The sequence below is a fragment of the Ursus americanus genome, chromosome 18 (genome assembly GCF_024610735.1).
Source record: "Ursus americanus isolate L20-20 chromosome 18, mUrsAme1.1.p, whole genome shotgun sequence".
Taxonomy (NCBI): Eukaryota; Metazoa; Chordata; class Mammalia; order Carnivora; family Ursidae; genus Ursus; species Ursus americanus.
The window spans coordinates 1,063,443-1,087,093 of record NC_142144.1 but is presented as its reverse complement, the minus strand read 5'-3'; the positions used below and the strand labels follow the sequence as shown (position 1 = coordinate 1,087,093).

At 61.9% G+C, this 23,651-nt stretch overlaps 3 protein-coding genes across 4 annotated transcripts; 2 read left to right on the top strand and 1 right to left on the bottom strand.

The window, feature by feature from the left end:
- Positions 1-2,959: 2,959 nt before the first annotated feature.
- LCN15 (lipocalin 15) lies at positions 2,960-5,558 on the bottom strand. Its single transcript, XM_087869680.1, has 6 exons — positions 5,457-5,558; positions 4,981-5,120; positions 4,836-4,906; positions 4,504-4,614; positions 3,267-3,368; positions 2,960-2,994 (listed from the first exon to the last, which is right to left on the bottom strand). The coding sequence occupies exons 1-6, from the start codon at positions 5,556-5,558 to the stop codon at positions 2,960-2,962; spliced, it is 561 nt and encodes a 186-aa protein (XP_087725806.1).
- Positions 5,559-10,258: 4,700 nt separating this feature from the next.
- Positions 10,259-12,193, top strand: TMEM141 (transmembrane protein 141). Of its 2 annotated transcripts, XM_045803781.2 has the most exons (5): positions 10,259-10,365; positions 10,668-10,734; positions 10,936-11,019; positions 11,297-11,404; positions 11,755-12,193. In XM_045803781.2, the coding sequence occupies exons 1-5, from the start codon at positions 10,312-10,314 to the stop codon at positions 11,766-11,768; spliced, it is 327 nt and encodes a 108-aa protein (XP_045659737.1). In that variant the 5' UTR covers positions 10,259-10,311; the 3' UTR covers positions 11,769-12,193. The 2 variants fall into 2 exon arrangements, with proteins under 2 accessions (XP_045659737.1, XP_087725312.1); XM_087869186.1 differs by lacking the exon at positions 10,936-11,019.
- Positions 12,194-14,261: 2,068 nt separating this feature from the next.
- CCDC183 (coiled-coil domain containing 183) lies at positions 14,262-23,540 on the top strand. The gene is made up of 14 exons (XM_045803780.2): positions 14,262-14,464; positions 14,991-15,112; positions 15,590-15,667; positions 15,865-16,032; positions 16,229-16,333; positions 18,425-18,547; positions 19,844-19,969; positions 20,068-20,122; positions 20,692-20,792; positions 21,382-21,542; positions 21,812-21,980; positions 22,066-22,176; positions 22,247-22,343; positions 23,091-23,540. Exons 1-14 carry the CDS (start codon positions 14,395-14,397, stop codon positions 23,207-23,209), a joined length of 1,605 nt encoding a protein of 534 aa, XP_045659736.1. The 5' UTR covers positions 14,262-14,394; the 3' UTR covers positions 23,210-23,540.
- The last annotated feature ends 111 nt before the right edge of the window (positions 23,541-23,651 follow it).

Below are 23,651 nucleotides of genomic sequence, written 5' to 3'. Positions count from 1 at the left end.
CACAGAGGCCCGTGGGAGACGGAGGTGGGGGGCCACATCTCAGGGACCTCTGCACACACCGGGGAGCCACCTTCCTGTGGCCCGTGTCCTCCTCCATGATGACAATACCCAGTCCCGCCCCCAGGCCAGGCCCCCTGCCCATCCTCCCCTGGACTCACTCAGGCTTCACGCACAGCCAGGTACGACCCACCGCCCAGACGGCCGGCCTGAGAGAGGCCCTGTCTTGCTGACCCACCCAGTTGACGAACACAGCCAGGACACGAGCCAGGGTGGTGGGATGCCAGAGCCGGCTCTTCCCCAGCTGGGCCCCCCCAACAGTACAGCCGCCCCCCCCCAACAGTAGATTGGCAAGTGGAGCCAGGCTTTGGGGACAGCAGCCCTGGCCCGGCCAGCTCTGTGGCTCAGGGCAAGCTGTGTGCCTTGGTTTCCCATCTGTAATGGCCACAAAACAGGGGGACAGGTGCCACGTGGCCAGGAGGGGTCCGAGGGTGCCCAGAGCAACTCCTGCCTGGATCAGCATCCCTGGTTCTTGACCGGTAAGAGGCGACCTCCCCAGCTTCAGGGCCAGAAAAGCCCACGCGGGAATGGCTCCAGGCTGGGGAGACTAAAGGGGAGCTCCCACCCACCAGGGGGACTGGCCACCTCGGATCCTGGGTGCTGCACTGCCCTCCCACAAAGGCTGTCAGTTTAGGGTCAGGCAGGTGTGGAAAGGTTAAGCCAGGACAGGGAGGCCCGGAGCTGGCCAGCCCGCCGGAGACCGAGGCGGCCACCACACAGCAGGAGCAGCAGGGCCGCCCCAAGGAGGCTGAGGACTGGCTGATCTGAGCCCCAGGCTGTCCCAGCCCGGACTGATGAGAGAAGCCCCCTGCTGCCCAGGGATGTGCTTGGCCAGGCAGGAGAGGGAGGACAGGAAGCGTGGGGAACGCTGTCTCTGGGTGACCAGGAGCAGGACGAGGACAGACGCCCCTCATCTAATCTGGCTGATTGCCTCCGGCTCCAGCCCTGCGAAGGCTGCAGGGCACCCATGAGCAATGAAGCAGGACCCCCACTACATTCCTGCCCCAGCGCATATCCGGTCCTTTGACGCGTGTGCCTCCTGTCCCCTCAAGCCAGGAGGTGCCCAGCCGTCAGTGTCTCCTGCATGCCCACTTCCCCGCCTCGGTTTCCCCAGGAGCCCTGGATCAAAACAGGGCTCACGGTGCCCTCCCCAAGGGCCTCTGCAAAGAGTCTATATTCTAGGCTGCAGAACATATTTATTGAGTGGAGGAGTGAGGCCCAGGGATGGGGAGGGGGGTGACCCAGGAGCACGGTGGATCCGGACAACTTGGGACGACAAGGTTGGCAGCTCCAGCTCAGCCTGCACAGACAGAAAAGGCACAGTCACTTCCTGCCCCCACTCACTCAGCAAGCACTCCTCGGAGCCTCTGGCTGACCCCACCCACGGCAGGGTGCCCCCCAGGCACACATGGCCCGCAAGGCCAGTGCGACCTCACTCTGCTGTGAAAACGTCCACAGCTGTGGAAGCCCACCGCTGCGGCCCGGGGCCAGCCACGGTATGGTGCTGCCCTTCCAGGGGCCTGGGGAGCCCGACGCACTTCCCTGCGCCTCCCTCGCTCGCTGGCCAGTGTGGCAAGAAAGCCCCAGAAGGGCCACTAACCCACAACACCCCCAGACTCAGCACCTGAGAGGGGGTCCACGTGGGGCGCTGCACACCGAACACTGGGGTGGGGCACACAGGAAGAAGCTGGGGCTCGTACTCTCCGAAGGTAAAGCCTTCCAGAGAGCAACCTGGCATGTCCCTACCTACTCTCCTCCCACCTAAGACAACCGTCTGTGGGGTGCAGACAGGCCAGGAGGCTGGCAGCATCTTCTAGACCCGCGAGAAGTGAAAACAGCCCCAACGCCCCATGGGGTGAATAGCCAGCATGGCCGGGAGAGCAGAATGCCGGGAGGGGTGCTGGGCACGATCCCTGCAGGGTGAGGAAGGAGCCCCACCACGCAGACACTCAGGCCCGCCAGGAGGGGCCACAGGGCTGCCGCTGACACCATGTGACTGGCATGTCACTTCTGTTATTTATTGTTTTATGTGGGTTCCCAAACTATTCACTCAGTAAGGGGCCAGGCAGTCTCCTGGCGTCTACTTGGGGGGGCCGGTGACCCCAAGAGTCCCCCTACTTCCATGTCCCGAGGGCTCCCAGGGACCCAGCCCGGCGACAGCAGTGACATGCAAGATGGCAGTTCGCACCTCATGGGACCCTCTGGGGGAGACCGAGTTTCCAGACAATTCCAAGGCCCAGCACCCCAGGCTTGAGCCAGAGGCTGCGGGACACACAGCGTAGTGGGCTGATGGCATCTCCCAAATTCACATCCAGCCAGGTCCTCAGAACGGGACCTTACGTGGAGACAGAGTCTTCGCGGATGTGATCAGTTAAGGATGGAGACGAGGCCGCTGTGGGCTGGGGGTGGGCCCGGCACCCGTGACTGGTGTCCTCGTAAGAAGAGGGACATCTGAACCCAGACACGGAGGGAGGCCGGCCGTGGGACAACCGAGGCAGAGACAGCAGGGATGTGTCTACAAGCCAAGGGGACGCGAGGACCACCAGCACCAGCAGAAGCTCTGCCCTGGAGCCTCCAGAAGGAACCAGCCCGGCCCACTCCTTGACTCTGGGTCTCCCGCCCCCAGAACGGTGGAGCGTGAACATCTGTCGTGTGTGGTAATTTGTTAAGACAGCCCTAGGAAATCAGAGAAGGCTTCCTGGAAGAGGTAACGTGTAATCTGAGGCCTGAATCATGAGTGGATGGCCAGGCAGCGGGGTGGGGGGTGTGGGGAGTGGGAGGCAGGGTGCCCAGCAGACAGAGAGGCGGCCAGGGCCTGCCCACACAAGCCCCGGGGAACAGGACAGGGGAGTCACCCTGCCTCCCTCCTACCTGGGAAGGCCAAGGTGGTTCTCCAGAGGCGTCAGGGAGCCTCCTTGCCCCCAGAAGAGCACGCATCTGTGAGAAGGAAGACAGTCCGCAAGAGGCTGAGCTGGCCGGGACTGCCCACGCCTTCCTACAGCCCGAACCCGGGGTGCCTTGGGCCCCACACAGCCCACCCACAGAAAGACTTTCCCTTCCTGGCTGCCTAAACCTCTTCCTTAGTGTGCGTGGGGGGAAGGAGGGGGCTGTGGGCAGCAGCGGCTTGAGGGCCTGCCAACCCCCCCCCCCCAACAACGGACGCCACCACGGCTGGCTCACTCCGGGGAGCTGGCAAGAGGCCCATGTACCTGATGGGGGCAGCATGACCATCATGTCATCCGGGAGCCCCACGGTGGGGTAGAAGTCCCGGAAGGTCTTCACAGCCTGGGGACTTGCTTCCTGCGTCCGGCCTGGGGCAGAGCAGGGCCCCTGTGAGCTCTGGGTCTCACAGAGGTGAGGGGAGGGGGGGCGGAGGTCTCCTGGGGCTCACGGGTGAGGGGGCGGAGGTCTCCTGGGGCTCACAGGGGTGAGGGGAGGGGGGCGGAGGTCTCCTGGGGCTCACAGAGGTGAGAGGAGGGTTCAGAGGTCTCCTGGAGCTCACAGAGGTGAGGGGTGGGGGTCTCCTGGGGCTTACAGAGGTGGGGGGGCGGAGGTCTCCTGGGGCTCACAGGGGTGGGGGGGCAGAGGTCTCCTGGGGCTCACAGAGGTGAGGGGAGGGGGTCGGAGGTCTCCTGGGGCTCACAGAGGTGGGGGGCAGAGGTATCCTGGGGCTCACAGAGGTGAGGGGAGGGGGTCGGAGGTCTCCTGGGGCTCACAGAGGTGGGGGGCAGAGGTATCCCGGGGCTCACAGAGGTTAGGGGAGGGGGTCGGAGGTCTCCTGGGGCTCACAGAGGTGGGGGGACGGAGGTCTCCTTGCCTCAGTGCTCTTCCTTGAGAGTTGACAGCAGGTCTACCACCCAAGATTGGGCAGGTTGTGCACTGCACAAAAGTGCCTGCCTGGCTGGGGAATCATGGGGACTGGAAGCCACCCAGAGAGGTGTCCTTTCCTAATTCACACAGGGTGTCTGGGAGACTGGGATGGCCTGGCTCTTCCCCAGGGCCATGTCCCCTGGCCCCACACGCCTAAGGCTCCCAAAACGAGTTTCCAGCCCTCACCCCAACCTCTGCAACCTTGGGGAGCCCCTGGCCCACTCTGCCAAGGCCCTCAGAAATTAAAGCAAACTAGGATGGGAGCCCCCACGTAGGCTCCAGGCAGTGAGGCCCCACCCGCAGGAGGCCAGAGAGCTGCATGGGCTCTGCCCTAGTGCCCGGCCCTCAGAGGCCCCTCGAGCTGGCTCCTACCCCTCCGAAGAGCTGCGGGGTCCTGCCGCCCCTGCCTGGTCCCCCTCGGCTTGAAGTTGGGGGTGATCGATGAGGGGAGGCAGGTCCTGAGGGGTGGGGCCAGGGGAGGCAGGGAAGGTGGGGCGGGGCCCGGGTGGGAGGTGAGGGCCAGGTGGGCAGTGAGCAGTGGGGCTGAGCAGGGAGGGCAGGCGGCTGGGGCCTCACTGTAGAGCTGCACCACCGTGCTGAGCGCTCCCTCCAGCTCCTTGTAGATATAGACCACGGCGAAGGAGCTGTAGTCCGTGTCCACGATGCGCACGTCCAGGTAGCCCAGGGCTGCAGGGGAGGGGGCCAGCCATGGGGAAGGGCGCAGGGCTCAGGCATGACCCCCACCCACACTGGCCTCTGCGTCAGGGCTCAAGGGAAGGGCAGAAGGTGGAGGGAAGGAGGGGAGCGGCAGGAGATGGTGATGGGGGTGGTCCCAGGTAGGAGAGTCCGTGTCACCCCATGGAGAAGCTGTGTCAGGGGTCCCTGAAGGCAGGTGGGGCAGGACCTACCTGGGACTCTGAAGTGGCCCTCAGAGCCCACTCTCAGGTACTCGGCATCCACCTGGTGACAGCCGTCAGCCCTGGGGGTGCACAGCCAGGGCTCACTCTCGGCTGCTGGCCCAGCCCACCGCCGCCCCCAGCCCACCACACTCACCGAGGGAACTCCATGTGGACACTGAGATTGCCACCCGCCAAGGCCTTGATGGACCTGGTGGACATCAGCAGGTGGTCCTTCTTGCCCAGGAAGACCTTGCAGTCAGAGACCATGGAGGCCACGTACCAGAGGCCTGAGAACTGCAAAGCAGCTCAGTGGCCGGCTTTGCCCTGGGACCAGGGCCACAGAGACACATGGCCACACAGGTTTGTCTGGAACCACACAGCCGGGGGGTTCTCTGTGCCCGTCTCTTGCTCTGAGCCCCTGTTCTGCCACCTACCTGGGCAGGTCGCATGACCTCAGTTCCCCCAACTGTGAAATGGGTCAGTAATTACCCCCACAGGGTTGTTTCAGGATTAAATGGAGAGAGGGCCCAAGGGTCCACGGATGGCACACTGTTATCCCATGGTGCTGGCGTTTCCCGTGGGTCTCAGCCCCCACGCCCACCCACGGCACAGCACAGGGGCCGCTGATACCTTCTTGGCATCAAAATCTGGCTGCACCAGGACCTCAGCCCAAGCCACAGACACCCAGAGCAGCACCAGGACCGGGCCCAGCAGGACGCACTTCGTTGCCATGCTGCCCTCCAGCCCCTGGCACTTGAGTCCACACCCCAGGAGGTCAGACTTTATAGCCCAGCCCGCCAGCCGGGCTCCGCCGAGGAGCAGCCGGACAGCGGAAGGTACTTGGCTCTGGAAACTCAGCCCCCTTTGTCCATTGTCCCGCACAATCACCCAAGGTCCCCCCCGGCCACAGGGGTCATTTCCTGGAGGGCTCCAGAGAGGCGGGCTCTCACCTCTCCCCTCTCCCCATCCCGTCTGAGGATCTGCCCCCCCCCCATCTGCCAGCCAGTCACCGAGCACAAGCAGAGACCTCATCTTGGCCTCCTTCCACCTCCAGGCTGGCTGGGGCTGGGGGCCCAGGGCACTTGGGGGTACTCTAGCCAGCGGGACCCTACTCGGGGTCTGGGCCCCCAAAGTCCTCACTCATTTGCCCCCGCGCACACAGGAGTGGAGTCTCCATTGGCCAGCCCAGCTGCAACAGAGGGGACATCAGAGGCCTGGGTGCCCCTCACTCTGGACCCCACCGCCCCTTACACAGCCACCAACTGGGCCTCCAGTAGGCCCGTCTGGAGGTGGAGCTGAGCCGCCACTTACGGTGGATTAGAAGTCCCAGCCACCTTATCGATGGTTACATAAGCCTGCAGGCCTGAGTGTCGCCAGGGAGGAGCCATGGGCTGGCGGGGGCTCCCTGGCAAGGCCTCCCAAGTGACTGCTCCTGTGTTCGCAGACAGAGCACCAGAGACGCCATTGGAGGACCGCCTGGTGGCCTCAGGGCACACGACCCTGACGCTCTGATGGGGGCCGGAGTCTGGGGGGGGGAAGGCTGCTCAGTGCTCAGGAGTGGAGGAGTTCATCCCCAGTAGGGAGGGAGGGGAGGAGCGGGCGCTTCTGAGTGCTGCCTGCTCTGGGTTTCAGGGGACGCCAGCTTGCCCGCCAGGCCCCAGAGTCACTGGGACTTGAAAATATTTACAGAAAACACATCTGATAAAGGACTTAAATCCTGAATCTATAAAGAACTCTCCAGATGCAATGATAAGAAAAACAAGCAACCCAAGTTAAAAACAAAACAAACAAACAAAAAAAAAACAGGCAAAAGATTGGAAAAGCCACTTCACCAAAGACGTCCAGATGGAAAATAAACACGTGAAAATGCGTCCATGAGTCAGGGGACACGCAAGGCGAGCCGCTCCGGGATACTCCGGCAGCACTCGCGGCCGCGTGCTCTGGAAACCGCGTGGCGGATTCTCAGAGAGGGACACACTCATTTCCCAGACAATCTGACAATCACAGACCTTGGTGTTGACACAAGAGAAATGAAAACCTTGGCAAACACCTACACGTGGGTGTTTGGAGGGCTTTATTCACAACCACCAAAACCCAGAAGCCGCCAAGTGTCTCCAGCGGCTGCGGGGTGAACGGGGCCCTCCATGGCAGGACAGAGTGGAAAGAGAGAACCGCCCACTCGGGTAACACGCTTCGACAAACCCCGGATGCGTTGCTGAGCGAGGGAGGCCTTCTCCAGAAGACTACAGATGCGGATTCCTTTCTAGAAGCTTCCAGAATAGGCTAGTCCCCAGCAACAGGGAGCTGCTTGGCGGTGGCAGGGTGCGGGTGCAGCCATGGCGGCCGGCAGAGGGGCACGCCGACACCTTCGGGGCAGGGACTGTGGTGGTCCCGTGTCTGCGTCTGTTGGTAAACTCGCAGAGCTGACAGCAAACAGTGAGTTCTGCTGTGTGTGACCTAGATCTCGGTGTTTAAAACACGTGTATACAGGCGACAAATAGCTACAAAATCTTCTCCAAACGCACCTCTCGGGGTGAAGGACAGGAAGGCCAAAGGAGTGCCGAGTGCCCCCCCACGCCACTCCAAGGAAAGTGTGGGGGCTGGACAGACGCCCACACCAACCGTAGGACTGCCGGGCTCAGCAAGGACCAAGGGACAGACAACCTGCAGGCTGCAGACCCCCTGAGGGGCTTCCCAGGGGCCGGGCAGGCCCTCAACGCACGGAAGACACACCCGCCACCAGCACGTCCCCGCGCGGGGTCTTCAGTGCAGCCCAGCCACCCGCTGGCTCCCCCATCCTCGGCCACACAGTGGGCAGAGCAAACGTTCAGGAGCATAATTCCGATGCCCCCAGCCTAAAATTCTCCAGCGCCATCATGGCACTGAGGATAAAACCCAGCCCCGTGGCCCTGTGGCCCTGTGGCCCTTCAGCACCGGCCTGGACCCTGCTGTTCCCCGGGCAGCTTGTGGCCTCTGCCTCCTCCAAGCAGCCCTTCTCAAACCCCAGTCTACACCTCACCCCCGTCTCTTCCTTCCAGGCTTGGAGCTTAATCCGCATCTTCTTCTGTTTATTTACTGTCTCTGCTCCACACACTATAAACTCGGTGACAACAGGAGCTGTCGGCAGCCTGTTGGCTTCTGATTCCCCAGCTCTGGGTGCAGAAGGTGCTCAGCTCATAGCTGTGGATAAATGAGCTGTGGATAAATGAGGCCCCACTAAAACCTGGGGCCTCTAGCCATGTCACCACGTCTGCGGCCCGAGGCAGGGTTTGCGTGGATGGCCTCGCCTGCCTTGTCCATGGCTGCAGCGGGCACTCGGAGCCTTGTCCCTCACCCCCAGAGTCCAGCACCGGGGGCGGCTGCCAGGGCCCCAGCTCCCCGGAGGGCAGTGCCCACGGGTGCACACAGGAGGCCCCGCTGGCGGGGCTCCCCGCAGCCTGCGTGGATGGGTGAGAGAGGGGTCCCTACCGGGTAGGCCCTGAGCTGGGGAGGCCTCAGGTGGGGCGTCTGGGCCCGGGAGTGTGATGGTCCAGGGACCGGAAAAGCACTTTAAACGGCAGGTGAATTCCACGGCAGAGTCGCCGAGCTCAACACTGGTGTCAGCAATGGAATCACGGCGCCGTCCCTCCACGGCAGAATGCGGTGCAGCGGAAGGAGGAAGGAGCGCTGACCGATGCCAGGCCGCAGATGAACCTTGAGGACGTCAGGCTGGGCGAGAGAGGCACATCGAAGGCCACCTTCCGGAAGAATCCACTTATGTGAAATGTGCAGAAAGGGCAAGTCCTCAGACAGAACGGACATCAGTGGCTGCCAAGAGCTGGGGGCTCCCTGTGACTGTTTCAAGGGGACTCCTTTTGGGGTGATGGAAAGGTTCTAGAGTCAATGGTGGGGACGGCTGCCCGCCTCTGGGAACGCACAAAAAAACGTGGAGCACACAGTTGTACAGGCAAGCTCTTAGAGAGGAAACGTGCCGCCCACTGCGACCCGGCTTTCAGGGACAGAAGTCGTGCCACCGAGAGGCCACAGACGTCATCCCAGAAGAAAACATACCTGTGAAGCCCTCCACACTCCCCCATCCCCATTCCAGCCGGGGTCAGGAGGGCCGGAGGGATGGATGGACCCACCCACCAGGGCCTTGGGCACAGACGGCCCACCAGGGGCAGGGATGGCTGTCACACCCTGCACAGAGAAGGCACTGAAGGGTGGCCCACCCCTGCCATACCTTCTGCAGCCCCCCCCCATCAGAGACCTCCTGGCCCTGGGCTGGCGGGGAGGGGGGCCCACCGCTCTTCACAGCGGGTGGGCAGGCACTGAGCTGATGTCATTGCTGCTCAGCGCTGAGCCCAGCCCTCTCAGCCCCTTTGGGGAGATCAGGTGCACAAAGGAGCAGCTTCCCAGCCCCAGCACTGCGGGGTCAGGTGACCTCCAGCAAAGGCCAGCTTGGCCCTCCTAAGCAGCTGTGCCATCAGGGCTACCCCAGGTTCAGAGACTTTCCCCCAGAAGCACCAGGGGCAGGCTGCCAGGCCCACTCTGCCAGGGCTGGTCCAGCCTGAGATGTGAAAAGCAGGGAAGGTGAGCTCCAAATCTGGGACCACATCCCGGTCTTGTCCTGCCCCGCAAACACTCTACACCTCCGAGGACCGAATGGGGCAGAGGCCCTGCAGGGTGCTCTCCACTCCTGGCTGGAGGAAGAGGTCCTACCGAGGTCAGGGAGGCCATGGCCATGACGAGGCCGCCTCCTCCCCTCTCAGAGGGAAGCAGGGACACTCTGGGCATTCCACAGCTCCTGGTAAGAGGTGGGGAGGGGTGAGGGTCCAGGAACTCATCTCCTGCAGGCTTTGTGGAGGGGTGGGCTCTTCCCCCAGCCCAGGAAACACAAGAGCCCAGGAGGTGGGAACCGAAGCTCCTACGAGCACCTTCCCTGCTCTCGCCCTGCAGCCAAGCTCAGGACGGCAGCCACAGTCCCTGGCACTGGCACTGGTGGGTGAGGGGCCCCTGTGTGCTTCCCTGCCTCATCCCCTCCCAGCATCATGCCCTGAAGACCAAGGGGCATAGGTGTGGGGGCCTGTCACCTTGCCCAGAAGCCTGCCTGGGCTGGGGTCTGAGCCTCGAGAGGAGGAGGGAGGGCTGGGACTCAGGGGCTGGTTGGAGCTGGTACCCCCAGCATGGCTCAGACCCAGCACTTCCCCTTGGAGGCTTTTTTTTTTTTTTTAAGATTTTATTTATTTGAGGGAGAGAGTGAGAGAGAGGGAGCACAAGTGGGGGAGCAGAGGGAGAAGCACGTCCTACGCGGGCTCCGGCCCCGGTCGCACCCGCGCCCCCCCCCCCGTCGCACCCGCCCCTCCCCCCCGGTCGCACCCGCCCCTCCCCCCCGGTCGCACCCGCCCCTCCGCACGTCCTGCGCGGGCTCCGCCCCCTGTTCGCACCCGCCCCTCTGCCCGTCCTGCGCAGGCTCCGCCCGCCTGCTGCCGGGGACCTGCCAGCCATGGTGAACCTGGGCCTGTCCCGGGTGGACGACACCGTGGCCGCCAAGCACCCGGTGAGAAGGCCGGCCTGGGACGCGGGCCCCGGACCTCGGAAACTGACCTGAGTGGGGAGGGTGGGGGCTCGGTGGGGGGTTTCCCTCCTCGGGGAAGAGAGACAGAGAGGGGTGGACCCTCCCGTTATGGGGATCGGGGCAGCCTGGGTGGACATGGAGGCAAGTGGGATGTGTCCAAGCCCCCAGGGCCTCACGATGAGTGGGCCCCTTCCTTACGGCCAGAGTATACCCGAAGAAGGGACAGAAGGGCCTATGAAAGAAGAGGGAGGGGAACTGAGCCCACACCCCCTCCCTCATCCCAGGGACTGGGGGAGTATGCCGCGTGCCAGTCGAAGGCCTTCGTGAAGGGCGTTTTCACCTTTGTCACAGGTAGGCTGGGTCCAGACGTCCTGGGGTGTGGACAGACCTCCCCCTCCTGTCTCACCCTGAGTGCCCAGCAGGTGGCGTCAGGTCGCCCGTCCTCAGATGCTGGGAGCCTGACCGGTGCTGTGGGCCCTCAGCCGGGGCCCAGGCGGTTCCCCCGCCAGCCTGGTGGACAGGCTGGCTGATGGGGGCCTTGGCTCTTGGCAGGCACCGGTGCAACCTTCGGCCTGCAGATGTTCGTTCGGAGGAAGTTTCCATACCCCTTCCAGTGGAACGTGTTGGTGGCCGTGGGTGGGTACTCCAGGGCCTGTGCCTATGGCCTTTGACATGCACCCGAGTGGCCAGACGTGATACTGGCTCTTCAGCAGGGGTGGGTTCCCGCTAGGGGTGGGGAGGCTGTGGTCCGACGCATCTCTGCCTCCTGGGATGGGGTCCCAGTTCTCGGTGGGAGTCCTGCCAAGCCCACCATCACCATCTGCCCAGAAGAAGCCTGGGCCCAGGTCCCCTTTCCCTGAGAAGTGCAGAGGCCCAGGCCCACAGCCCCTTGGCCCCTCCCCCCGCTCCCCAGTCACAGGCTCAGTGGCCAGCTACTGGGTGACCCGAGTGGAGTCGCACAGATGCAGCAACCTCTGGCTCTTCCTGGAGGCGGGGCAGCTCCCCAAAGACAGGGACACAGGTGAGAGGCCAGGGGGCAGCGGGAAGCAGACCCTGAGGCCCCGCTGCCAGAGTTTTGGGCAGACAGGCCCGGGGCCCAGGGAGTGGGCTGGACAGGGCCTCTGCCCTCTGGCCTATCCATCCTAGGGGGGCGGGAGCGGGTGGCATGCAACGGCCAGACCGACCTGAGCCGCTTGTACAGGAGGGGTTGGGTGGCCCTAGGACAGGGGGAGTGCAGAATCGGGAGTGTGGACACCCCAAGAAGAGTGGCCAGACCCCAAGCTGACTGACGTCAGGCCTGCTTCCTTCTTGGTAGAGGCCTGGTGAGCAGCTTAGGCTGTGGCTCCAGCTGTCTCCCTTTGCCTCCTACAGATCGGCACAGCTAGGAGAGCTCCAGCTGGGGCGCAGAAGACCTGGGGCCAGAAACTTCTAGAACATAGCCCTCAGGGCCTCCTCTCCTCAGGCTTGCACTCCTGCCTCACACCGGCCCTCCTCACACCCTAAGGTGACCCAACGGGGTCCCCTGCACACATGCATGGCCAGGTCTGCCAACCCTGTGCAAACCTTTGCTCCTGCCCAGGTCAGACCAAAGGGGCTGTCCCTGCGGTGGTTGGCCTCCCAGAGGGCAGTGAGAAACATGGAGGACACCGAGAGCTGGAGAGGGTCAGAGAGGCCCTGGGCACTTGGTGGAAGGGACTTCTGCCATGCCCCGGCACTCTGACACTCCCTGTCTGGCCCTGGCATCCCCACAGTCAGAGGGGACAGCTGCTGCAGGGCTTGCTAGACAAATAAATGTCTTGCCTTTTCCCAACTGAGTCCTAAAACAATTGGGAAGCACGTCAAAGCAGTAAGAAGGTGCAAGACAAATGTCACCTTAGCACCTGACACTGGAGGACCTGGCGGGGCAGTTCCTAACACAGCCCCAGAATCAGACGGTTCCACAGGACTTCCCGCGTGGGGTCTGCTTCCACAAGTCTAGCCACGAAGGAGCAAAGCAGAAGGTATGCAGCCAGTTAGCGCCTGGCCCCCAAGAGACAAGGCACAAGAAGTGGCCGTGCCGACCCGCCTACCATTCCAAACACACCTATCAGATGAAGTCACTTCGCTCCAGGGCAGGAGGACATGAGGGGTGGAGGGAGGCCAGAGCTGGTTTACTGGAGGTCTGTCCCCATGCAAGGAAAGCGCCTGAGTGGGCATGACCACCCACCCACCCGACAGAGGGAGAGGCAGAGAGCACATAAAAGCTGGGCAGATCCATCATCCTATAAGGTTGCCCTCCCCGTCACACCAAAGGCACACGACACAGGGCCACGCCGCTCCAGCCTCAGCTCAACTCCTGCACCTCTTGGCCTAGCCAGTCACTCCAGAGAATATTGAGCACCAGGGAATCGTTTAGTGGGAAGGCAAAATGACAGGAAGCCCAAGACAACCATGGCCTGAGCAAGCTGGGGTTGGGGTTTTCTTTCATGAAATAGTCCAAGTGGGTGATCCGGGGCTGATGGGTGGTCAGGGACCCAGCCTGCATTCCGTCTGGCCCCTGCAGTCATGGCCTCTGTTCCGGATGCACGTCATGGTCCCAGGCAGCCGTGTCAGCTCCAGCCCTGGTGTCTCCATTCCAGTCACTTGGAGGAGGACAGTTCACTCACCACTTGTGCCTACCCTCCATTGGCCACAACTAAGTCACATGGTACATCCAGTGTGAAGGCACCTAGGAAGACCGCCGCGTTCTGGGCAGCCGCGTGCCCTGCTAAAATTCCGGGGTTGTCTATCTGAGGAAGCAGGGAGAACCGATACTGTGGGACAGCGAGCAGGCTTTGCCTGAGGCCCGGGGAGAACGGGGGAGGACCATGCCCATGACCCGTCCTTCCAAACTGCTGAGGTCTCGGAGGGACAGCAGAAGATGAACCTGGAGTTTTAAATGGGACTGGACTCACTTTTTAAAAGCTGGCAATGACCAGGAAGGCTAAAAGGTCTGTGTGAGGTCTCAGACAGCTATGGGTAACAGCCATGGTTATGAACTGTGTGTCCCCAAATTTACATGTCACAGCCCTAACACCCAGGACCTTAGAACGTGACTGCATTTGGAAACAAGGCCTTGGAAGAAATGATTGCATTAAAATGAGGGAGAGCCCTGATGCAGTCTGGCCTGTGTCCCTCTGAGGGGAGGAGGACACACACACACAGAGGGATGACTTTGTGGGAACACAGTGAGAAGACGCTGTCTCCTAGCTCAGGGGGAACCAGCCCTACCAGCGCCTCAATGTCAGACTTGCAGCCTCCAGGTATGAGGCATTAAGTCCCCACAGTGCCAGCGTGGGCTGTGCCACCCTGTTACGGCAGCCCCAGCAAAGTCGTGCAGCGTGGCCGGAAACAGTAACTTAACTGCTGTGCCCTCCCCCCCCCCCCGGGATCCCAGGCTGTCAGGGGTTTGGGGCACACAACTCCAAGGGCAGCATGGGCCGGGATGACCCCTCCCGGAGTAAGTGACACCTAAAGCTAGACCCAGGGATCCCACCAGGGAAGTGGAGGTGGAGCAGGACGGGCTCCAGCCCCAGGCGAAGGGCAGGGAGAGATGGGGTCTCACAAGCCGGGTAGTCCAGGGTGCAGGGTCTGAGCTTGGGGTGGGGTGAGGGAATAGAGATCCCATGAGGCTCAGTGGGGGACAGCTTGGGGGTGTGGAGGGGATGGGGAGAGTAGGGGGGCTGGTGTGGGGTACAGTGTCAAACCACCACAAATCACTTTCCTGTGGCCCCTCCACCCTAGCAGTGCTCCTGAGCAGAGAGCAGCCATAAGACTCACGCATCCAGAGGACAGCCCCAAGGCTCACTAGCGCCAGGGGGTGGGGGCAGGGTGGGCCGGGAGCTCCAGCGTTCCCTGAACTGGACATCGAGAACCTCAGCCCCCATCACAATGGGCGGAGATTCCGGGGACAATTGGAACTGCATGCAGTTCTGCTGAGCAGGCCCAGCACAGGGAGGTGCAGAGGGTCCCTGGAGGACCCCGAGGGCCACCATGAAGATGCGTAGCGAGGCAGACATGGACGAGCAGATCCAGGAGCTGAAGACAATTACTCGGCTCCAAGGTGAGCCCACCCCCAAGGGAACAGCCCGTCTGGCCCCTCTCTGGGCTCAGCGGCTTTCGGATTTAACACAGGCCAGTCCAGGGCAAACAAGGGCTAGTGGCCACCCCCCAAACAGACCTAAGAGAAGGGACCAAAGGGGCTGCCGTGCAGGGGGCTTCAAGGAGATTTGAGAGCACCGTGAGCCCCAAAGCCAGAGGGGACAGGAAAGGACCCACCTGCTTCCCTGGCCAGTGGGTCTGGAAGGAATCACAGGAGGTGCCCATCTCTGGCTGTGACCTCACCCTCCCCGCTGCCCAGCACAGCCCCCCACTGGGAGCCATCCACATAAGCACTGTTGAGCAATGAAGCCAGTGAGCCTGAGTAGGTGGGAGGAAGGACCCCTGGCTGTGGAGGCGGCATTCTTGTGCCCACCCTGCCTTGGGCCTCCCTAGTGTGGAACCTCCCCAGCTCAGGAATCCAGCCAGCCCTTGGCCCACACCCTGGCCCTCTGGCCCTCTGCACCTCCGCTCCCCACCCCCCACCCCAGAGCAATGTCGGGCACTGCAAATCCAAGCGGTAAAGGAGAAGACTGCCAAGAACAAAGCCATGCTGGCTCTCCTGCGCAGCAACATCCGTCGAGGGGCCCAAGACTGGGCTTTGGCCAACAAGGTGAGTGGCCCTGCCCCCTCCCTGCTGACCTCCGGCTGGGGATGGGGGGGGGGGACATGCACGTGCTGAAACAGTCCCACACACAGGTGGAGAGCAGGCATCTCCTCTTCTCCCCCCTCCCCCCCCACCCCCTGCTCTGACCTTTCCGAAGCCAGGGGGCATCTTGGGAAAGGGGCTTCCCAGGACCTGTTCCCCTAGCTCCAGTCACTCCTGCAAGCCTGGCAGACAGGGTGGGCCTGACTGGGGTCCTTTTCCGGGGCTACCCCCTACAGCACGACCCCCTCTGGCTCTCTGGCCATGCAGGCGAGACCTAGGCCCTCTTCTCCAGACTCCCATCACATGTGAGCTGAGAGGGCCTGGATGGGGCCTTGCTGCTGGGCAAGCACAGGGTAGAAGAGGCCAGGAGAGAATGCCTGGCGGGACTGGGGCTGGGCGTACACAGACCAGGGCCCCAGCTCAGCCACCGCCGCTCCACAGTATGACCAGCGGACCATTTCCAAGGCTTGCGGGAAGGACGTGTCCATGAGGCTGGCGCACTGCCGCTGCTCCATGGAGGTAAGGTGGCAGGAGGGATCCCTCAGCCTCGCCCAGCCAGTGCACTCCCTCCCCACCACCACTAAAACAACGCTGCAGAGCTGGTGGCGGGCAAAGCGAGGTCCCGTTCCCCGGGGTCCCTCCCCTCCAGCCCCGCTGCGCGCGGGCTCCGCAGCCCCGTGCGCACCCACGCGCGGGCCGTGCCCTCCCCGACCCAGGTGGCGCGGGAGAAGCTGCGAAAGTACGTCTTCGACCGCGTGAACGTGCACAACGTGCTGATTCACCTGGCGCGGAGGCGGGGGCAGAAGCTGGAGAGCATGCAGCTGGAGCTGGCCAGCCTGCGGAGCCAGCCTGACGCCACCAAGGAGGAGCTCCGCATGCGGCAGGTGGCGGGCGGGGCGGGGCTTCGCCGGATGGGCGGGGCCTCTGGAAGGGGCGGGGCTCCGTTGGGAGCGAGGCTAAATGAAAGACACACACGCCCTCCCCGGACAAAAGCGCAGCCTCCTGGCTCCCGGGTCGGCCTCCAGGTGGGCTTCTAGGTGGTCTGTCACCAAGCACTGCGTGCCTTCGGGCCACCCCCAGGTCATCCGCCAACTGGAGAACAATATTGAAAAGACCACGGTCAAGATCGCCACAAGCCAGAACATGCACCTGCTGTACGTGGACCTGCTGCATCATCTGAAGAAAGTGAGCCCCTCGCCCCACACCCCAGCCCAGGGAAGCCGTCTGGCCCTGAGCGCCGGGGTCTCAGCCCCAGACTAGGTGCGCGGCTAGCATCTCAGTGGGCACGGGCGCCTTCGGGGCGGGGCCACGCTCTCGCCCCGCCCCTCGGGGGGGAGGGGCTGCAGCCCTCCTTCAGGCCGCTGTGCCCCAAGGTGGACAGACCCCTGCTTTGGGCCCCGCTGAGCAGGGACACCATGTTCCTGCACGTGAAAACTTGTCATTTGCTACTTCAGAAAGGCATATTATGGGATATATCAGAATCGTTTGGGTTTTCTTGCATGTATTTGATGGTTCAGTGTTTCTATTTTGCCCCATCCTTTGTCGTTTGCCTGGCCTCCGAGGGCAAAAGATGGGTCCTGAACCCTCAGAAAGTGCCCTAACTTCCAGAGGGCAAGCCACCTCTGAGCAGGCTGGTAACCTCCAGCTTGTTGCCCACCTCTTCCAAGCCGGCGCCCTGCCCCCAGCAGATGAGGCCTGGAGGAGGCCCCCAGGGTCCATGAGTCCCACTGAGAGGCACGCCCTCTCCATGGGGAGGAGGAGGACCAGAAGACAGGAGGTCTGGACGGTGGGTGCCATGGTGCTGGGAGGAGCAGTGTGGCCGGAGGGGCAGGGAGGGTGAGGAAGTTCTCCCAATTCCCTCATCCTGAGGCTGGTGCAGGGGGAGCCCCGGAGAGCAACGCAGCCAGGTAGGTGACAGGTGGAAGTGCGGTTTGGGAGGAGGGCGGGGTGGGATGGGTAGGCACTGCAGGTCCTCCTGGCTGGAGTCACGGCCCCCAGGTTCTGCTGTAGCCCACAGAGGCAGCCCCTGCACTGTCCCTCTTGCCTCAGCGCCCTGTTCCTAGAGATCCAGCCCAAGACCCTGCCACCTTGCCTTCCTTGGCCCGCCTCTTCACACCCCTTCCCCCTCCGGCTGTACTCCTGGGTCTGGCCCTCCTTCATGTGGGAGCATTATGTCCCCCCAGGGGCGTGTTCTTTTCAGAACATATGCATTTTTTTTTCTTAATTAGGCTCCATGCCCATCATGGAGCCCAACATGGGGCTTGAACTCACGACCCTGAGATCAACACCTGAGCTGACATCAACCAACTCAGGCACCCCCAGAACATATATGTGTGTGTGTGTTTATAAATAACTCCCATGGTCATCTGTATTTTTTTTTTAAGATTTTATTTGACAGAGAGAGAGAGAGAGCACAAGCAGGGGGAGCAGCAGAGGGAGAGGGAGACGCAGGCTCCCCACTGAGCAGGGAGCCCGGCCCGGGGCTCGATCTCAGGACCCTGGGATCACAATACGAGCCGAAGGCAGATGCTTCACGGACGGAGCCACCCAGGTGTCCCAGTCATATGTATTTTTTTTTTTAACTAGCAAAGATCCTGCATTGTAGTTATTAACAACAAAGTACTAAGAGTTGGATAGATTGGCTATTTATGACCCTGGCTCTGAGCTTCATACCTTATTGTACCTTCTCAATAGATTCTGACAGCTGCCTTCTGAAAGAGCCATTATCAACAGATGGGGACTCTCAGAGAGGTTAAGTGGCTTTCCCAGGTTCCCATAGCCAGCTGGTCAGGGCAGCCTTGGCCTTGCGCCCCGAGTCTCTGACCCCACATCTGTGTTTCGAGCCTCCCTGCTCCAGACAGCAGCCACTCCCTAGCAGCAGGCTCCCTGGGTTTCGGTCACCTCTCACACAGTGGGACACCCCATCACTGTCCTCAGGGCTCGCGCAATCAGGGTAAGGAGTTGGGGGCAGGCACCGTCCACTCTGGAAGGGCAGAATCTCGTTGGCCTGTAGCCCCTGGGCCATCAGTTTCTGTGCCCACCTGCTCGTGCCCCTTCTTAAGAGTGATTGATTGATTGATTGATTTTAGAGAAAGGGCACGCACGGGGTGGGGGGTGCAGAGGAAGAAGAGAGAGAATCTTAAGCAGGCTCCACGCCCAGCATGGAGCCCAACGTGGGGGGCTTGATATCATGTCAGTACCTGAGCCAAAATCACAAGTCAGAGGCTTAACTGACTGCGTCACTGGGCGCCCCTGCTTTTGCCCCATTCAATGCAGGAGCTGGCAGGATACCCCACAGAGCTGGACAAGCTGCAGACACTTGTGGGCGACTACTGCTCAGAACTGTCAGATATGACAATCATGTCCCAGGACGCCATGATGATTACAGATGAGGTCAAGGTGAGCAAGGGCTGGGGGTCCTGCGTTTCCCTCTCAGATGCATCTGGCCCAGGGTGCATAGGAACACTCCAGACCCCCACTGCCTGCCATCACTGGCTACCCCACGAGCCTGCTCTGCTCATACGTGATGGCCCTGGCCGGACAGGGTCCTACCAGCCATGGAAGCCTGGAAGGAAACACAGGAGGGAATTTACCTGGCCCGGGCAGGGGCCATCCCTTCACTCAGTCTGTGCCAAGGCCTCCTCAAAGCCCCTGAAAGACAGGCATGTGTCATCCTCATGGGGGGGGGGGGCAGCGTACGAAGCCATCCAGTAGTCCATGAAGAAATGTCACACAACCACTGGCCCGTCCTGCAGAGAAAGGAATGGATGATGTAGGGCCACCCTGGGGCACTTACCTGCTCAGGCTGATGATGCTTGAGTAGGGCTCTGGAGGTCGAAGGGGTCTGAACCCTGGAGGATGAAGGACAACAAAGGTCCTGGGGCATAACTGGGCCAAAGGAGGCACAAGCGGCTGGAGCAGAGAAGGTTTGGAGGAACGGAGGGCCTGCAAGCCCGTGGAGGCAGAGGTGGTTGGGGCTTAGGTGGTGGCCCCCCACCCACCCTGACACTCTCAGAGGAGACACAGGGGCAATGGGATCAGATTTGCATTTCGGAAACAGGTGCGCTCTGGCTGCAGAGACCGAGGGAACCAGAGTCCAGATGCTGGTCCCCTGGCACGGACCAGAGGGAGTGCTGGGTGCCTGAATGCCAATGGGGCCTGGAAGTCTCTGAAGGTCACCCGAAGGGGTCTGGCACCGAGTCAGATGGGGATGGGGAGGGGGAAAGCAGCATCCAGGATGCATAGGCAGGTGCATGGATGCTGAACCCGCCAAAGCAGGACACGGGGGAGAGACCAGGTTTGGGGCAAGATGTCGAGTTCCTTTTTAGACACGTGGAATCACGCCCTGTGTGAGTGAGTTCTCAATGAAGCCAACCAAATCAGCGGGGAGCCCAGGCTACAAAGAGAAATGGTTCCTCAAGCCCTGGCTGCAGCTGGGGCGGGCGACTCCAGTAGAGGAGGGGAAGGTGGCACCCCTCAGAGGCCGGGCGCTGGAGGAGGAGTCCAGAGAGGAGGGCGGAAGGCAGGAAGGGTGTTGAAAGCTGGCAGGCATGAGCATTTTGGGAAGAAGGGCGCAGCCAACAGCCTCCATTGGTATTCCCAAATCTAGAAGATGGGGACTGAAACTGAATGCTGGATTTAGCACCATGGGGGCCTTGGTGAGACATAACCGCGCCCCACCTCCCGTGTCCCCAGATGAACATGCGGCAAGGGGAGGCGACTTTCATCGAAGAACGCAGGGCTCGGGAGAACCGGCTCAATCAGCAGAAGAAGTTGATTGACAAGATCCACACGAAGGAGACCAACGAGAAGTACCGCCGGGTAAGTCCCTACAGGAATCCCACTGCAGTGCCAAGAACGTTGGGTGGCCCACTCCCCGGCGGACGGTGCTGCTCACCTCGTCCTCCCCTTCCTACCAGGGCCGGCGGGATTTGGACTTCCCCTCCAATCTCATGGGTACAGAAACTGTGAAAGGTGAGCCTCAGCTCTCTGCTGCCCCCAGCCAGGATCCCGAGAGGCCAGCGCGGGCTCAGGCCACCTAGTTAGGTCTCTGTGAGGCCAGGTGCAACCTGTGGTGGCCAGGGTGAAGGAGAAAGCTGCCTCTCCCTGGCTCTACCTGCAGAGGCTAGGTGCCAACAGGCACAGCCCACACTTCACCGCACCACTCCCAGCCTTGGGCTAGCTGCCCAGTGTGGCCAAGCCCCTAGCTTCTCCGCTGTCCCCTGGCACCCCAGGGCTTGATCATCCAGTGATTCCTCAGAAGAGACAGTCCAGCCCCCTGGACCCTTGGGCTGCCTCTGAGAAGCACCACAAAGCCCCCATGCCAGGCTGCTTCTGGATGGAGCTGTCCTGGGGCATCCCAGAAGAGCCAGCGAGGGGGGTGAGGGGGCAGGAAAAAGTGTAGGTAGCTCTGATGGGTACCTGCCCAGCTCTCTGGTAGGCTCCCCCGATGCCTGGGCATGCACAGAGGTGTCTGATGGCCTCGAGGAGAGCTCCCACGCCATTCCTGCATGCTGGCCACCCTTCCCCTCTGCTCTGCCCAGTGAGGAAAAGAGAGACCTCCAAGGCGGACATTGAGTACCAGACAGATGTGACTGCTTTGGTGGAGAAAGTGAAGACGGCTGTGCGGTGCTCCCACCTCTGGGTACCGCTCCCTGGCTCTCTTGGGGGTGGATGGAAGGCAGGGAGCCCCTGCCCCAGCCCAAGGCCCGGCTGAGCCTGTGAATGAAGGGACACAGAGCTGCGGCCCCCACAGCTGAAAGTAGAGAGCACACTAGCATATCCAAGTCATGTCCCAGGGGCTGCACGGAGCCTGCTGGGATTCGAGGCTCCAAGTGCTGGGACTTCTACCTACAACTCCGTCTCTTCCCAAACCCCTAGGACCACAATGAGAGGCCATCTCTGCCTGGCCCTTCTGTTTAATCCGATCTGGGTTTATTCTTAGTAAGCTTTAACTCCCGTCTGCGGCCCTGACATAAGCTTGTCCATCCTCAGACAAGGGGCTCAAAGCTAGGCAGTCTTTCAGGGGTGTTCTCCTCGTCTCTGCCTCGGGCTGTCTGCCCTCTCTGCTTGTAGTGTGGGTCACCTGTGCTGACGCACGGAAAGTGCCTTCCCCGTGCCTGGCCACAGTCAGCATCATTCCTGACTATGGGGAGGGACCCAGAAGAAACCAGTTCTGTGGGGCCTGTGCCCACCTGGCCCACACCGGCTTCTCCCCACAATGGCCATGCCAGGACATCGCTGGCCGGTTTCTCGCTCAGAGGAACACCGGGGAGAACCTGGAGCTGCAGATGGAGGACTGTGAGGAGCGGCGGGCGAAGCTGGAGGCTTTGATGAAGAAGCTGGAAGTGGAAGAGGCAACGCTCAAGTTCCGCGAGACACCCGGCTCCGTCAGGTACCCTGCCAGCCTCTGCCTTCCACCAAGCCCCCCACCTGGGTCCTCGCAAACAGTGCATGTGGGCTGGGGCCCAGCGCGGAGCTGAGAGTGTCCACTGCCAATGAGCCCGCGGGTGCCTGGCAGGTGGTCTGGGGGGCCCAGCCAAGGGGTGCCACATGCCCACATCTGACCTATCTGGACTGTGGAGCCCCTGAATTTAGCACAGCACCCAACTCAGGGCTCAGGCTGCCTTGGCCTGGAGTCTGTGGCACCACCCTCCTCAACAGCTTCAAGTCCGTAGAGAAGAGAATGAAGGACATGCTCAGAGAGGAGGAAGAGAGACTCCAGCTGGCCTACTCCAGCATGACCAAGAGCCAGAAACTGCTGCTGACCATCCAGACAGGCATTGACAACCTCTTCATGCGGCTGATTGGCATTGCCCTGCCCACCGCCCAGGTACCAGCTGCGGTGGGTGGAGCCACCTGCCCAGAGTCCCTGGGAGAAGCCAGAGGAGAGACGGGACCCTTCTCCTGGCCTACAGAAAGAAGTGGGGCTCTCCGATAGCCTCGATGTGTTCGGCAAGCTGGCGTACTGCGAAGCGAAGCTGCTGTACCTGGCTGACAGAGTGCAGACGCTGTCCAGCACCGAGGAGGTAGTCGGAGGCTGGGCGTGCCTACGCGTCCCACGTACCCTTGGAGCTGACAGTCCCCTGTGCCCTGCAGGTCGACGCAAAAGTGAGGGATACCCTGGAGACCTCGACGCTGAAGGAGAAGCAGAACACCAGGATCAGCTTTGAGGACCTGGAAGAGGATATGATAGGTACAGGCTTGGGGCTAAGGGCCAGGCTACCCAGCCACGGGGAGGCGACGTGTGGCAGATGGCTCCATCTGACCCGGACAGCCTAGAGGCACGGGGGGGGAGGGGCGATACAGGGACAGAGAGGGTGTATCCCCTGTATGCATGGATTTTAATTTAAGAAAGTGATTTAGTGAGGACACGGAGAGGCTAATGCCATCGGAAGGAGAATTTACTACGTTTTCTGACATATGGGAGCATCACTGTCTTTGAGGAGTCAGAGAGGAGCAAGGGAACGGCCTAGGCCAGAGCCTTTCTTGGAGTTTTCGCGGAAGGGGGTGGTGGAGGACAGGGCAAACAGCTTCAGATGGGCTTTCTGAATAATTCCAGTGGGCTTGGGGTGTAGGGGCTGTTCCCAGTTGCCTGGTGCCTGGCCCTGGGTTGATTTGGGTGGGGGAATATTGGCTCGGTGTGAGAGTTTAATAAAGCAGGGGTTCGGGGGTGTGGTCTCTGGATGGGTTGGTTAGCAAGAGAGACCACTCCCAGCGGCCAGCCTTCTGCCATCTCTAAGAATTGGCTAGCCCTGCGAGTGGCAGCCCCTCCCCGAGCATGCAAGGAAAATGCCAGAGCACCAGGAATAGAGAAAATAAGAAAAAGTAGCTAGTACCTGGCCCTGGGATGAATGTAGGCCAACAGACAGAATGGAAGCAAGCTCGCTGGAGCAGAGGGGCTGCAGGGCGCGGCTCCCCTCCTCCTCGCCCTCCTTTCTAGAAACCTTCCAGTTCGCAGACGTGGACCACAGCTACGTCCCCTCGCGGGCCGAGATCAAGCGGCAGGCCCAGCGGCTGATCGAGGGGCGGCTCAAGGTGGCCAAGAAGAAGAAGAAGTAACCCCGAGGAGGAGCCCCTGCCCCGCCCCCCAGCCCCCCGCTCCCCAGCCGGCGCTTTGTTACACAAATAAACATTTTTCCAGGACTGCAGGGGCACCGGGGGACAGGAGTCTCACACACGAACCCGGGGCCCGCGGAAAGGGGGGGTCACGCCGGGAAGTCGGCGGGAAAGTGGGATATTGGGTGTGGGCCCGGGGTTGAGGGGTGAGTTGGGGGGCAGGCCCAGCGAGGAAGCGGACGGGTGACAGGCCCGCTCCGAAGGCCCGGGGACAGCTCCGAAGGCTGGGCGGCCGACGTGGCTCCGCGCTCACCTCCGCCCGCATCCTGCCGCGCGTGCGCGCGCCCCCGCGCGGCCGCCAGGTCAGGCCTCTCGAGGCGCTCCTTAGCGCCGAGTCCGCGTCCACTCGCGTCCCGCCGCGCATGCGCGCACCCTCTTGGCCCTC

Coding starts and splice junctions, on each gene's coding strand:
- LCN15 (XM_087869680.1), bottom strand. CDS start 5,558: ATGGCAACGAAGTGCGTCCTGCTGGGCCCGGTCCTGGTGCTGCTCTGG. Junction 4,907..4,980: donor GTCCACATGGAGTTCCCTCG/GTGAGTGTGGTG, acceptor GTGCACCCCCAG/GGCTGACGGCTGTCACCAGG. Junction 3,369..4,503: donor CACGGTGGTGCAGCTCTACA/GTGAGGCCCCAG, acceptor GCTCTGCCCCAG/GCCGGACGCAGGAAGCAAGT.
- CCDC183 (XM_045803780.2), top strand. CDS start 14,395: ATGAAGATGCGTAGCGAGGCAGACATGGACGAGCAGATCCAGGAGCTG. Junction 16,334..18,424: donor TGCTGCATCATCTGAAGAAA/GTGAGCCCCTCG, acceptor CATTCAATGCAG/GAGCTGGCAGGATACCCCAC. Junction 22,344..23,090: donor CCTGGAAGAGGATATGATAG/GTACAGGCTTGG, acceptor CCTCCTTTCTAG/AAACCTTCCAGTTCGCAGAC.
- TMEM141 (XM_045803781.2), top strand. CDS start 10,312: ATGGTGAACCTGGGCCTGTCCCGGGTGGACGACACCGTGGCCGCCAAG. Junction 10,735..10,935: donor CGTTTTCACCTTTGTCACAG/GTAGGCTGGGTC, acceptor GGCTCTTGGCAG/GCACCGGTGCAACCTTCGGC. Junction 11,020..11,296: donor GAACGTGTTGGTGGCCGTGG/GTGGGTACTCCA, acceptor CCCGCTCCCCAG/TCACAGGCTCAGTGGCCAGC.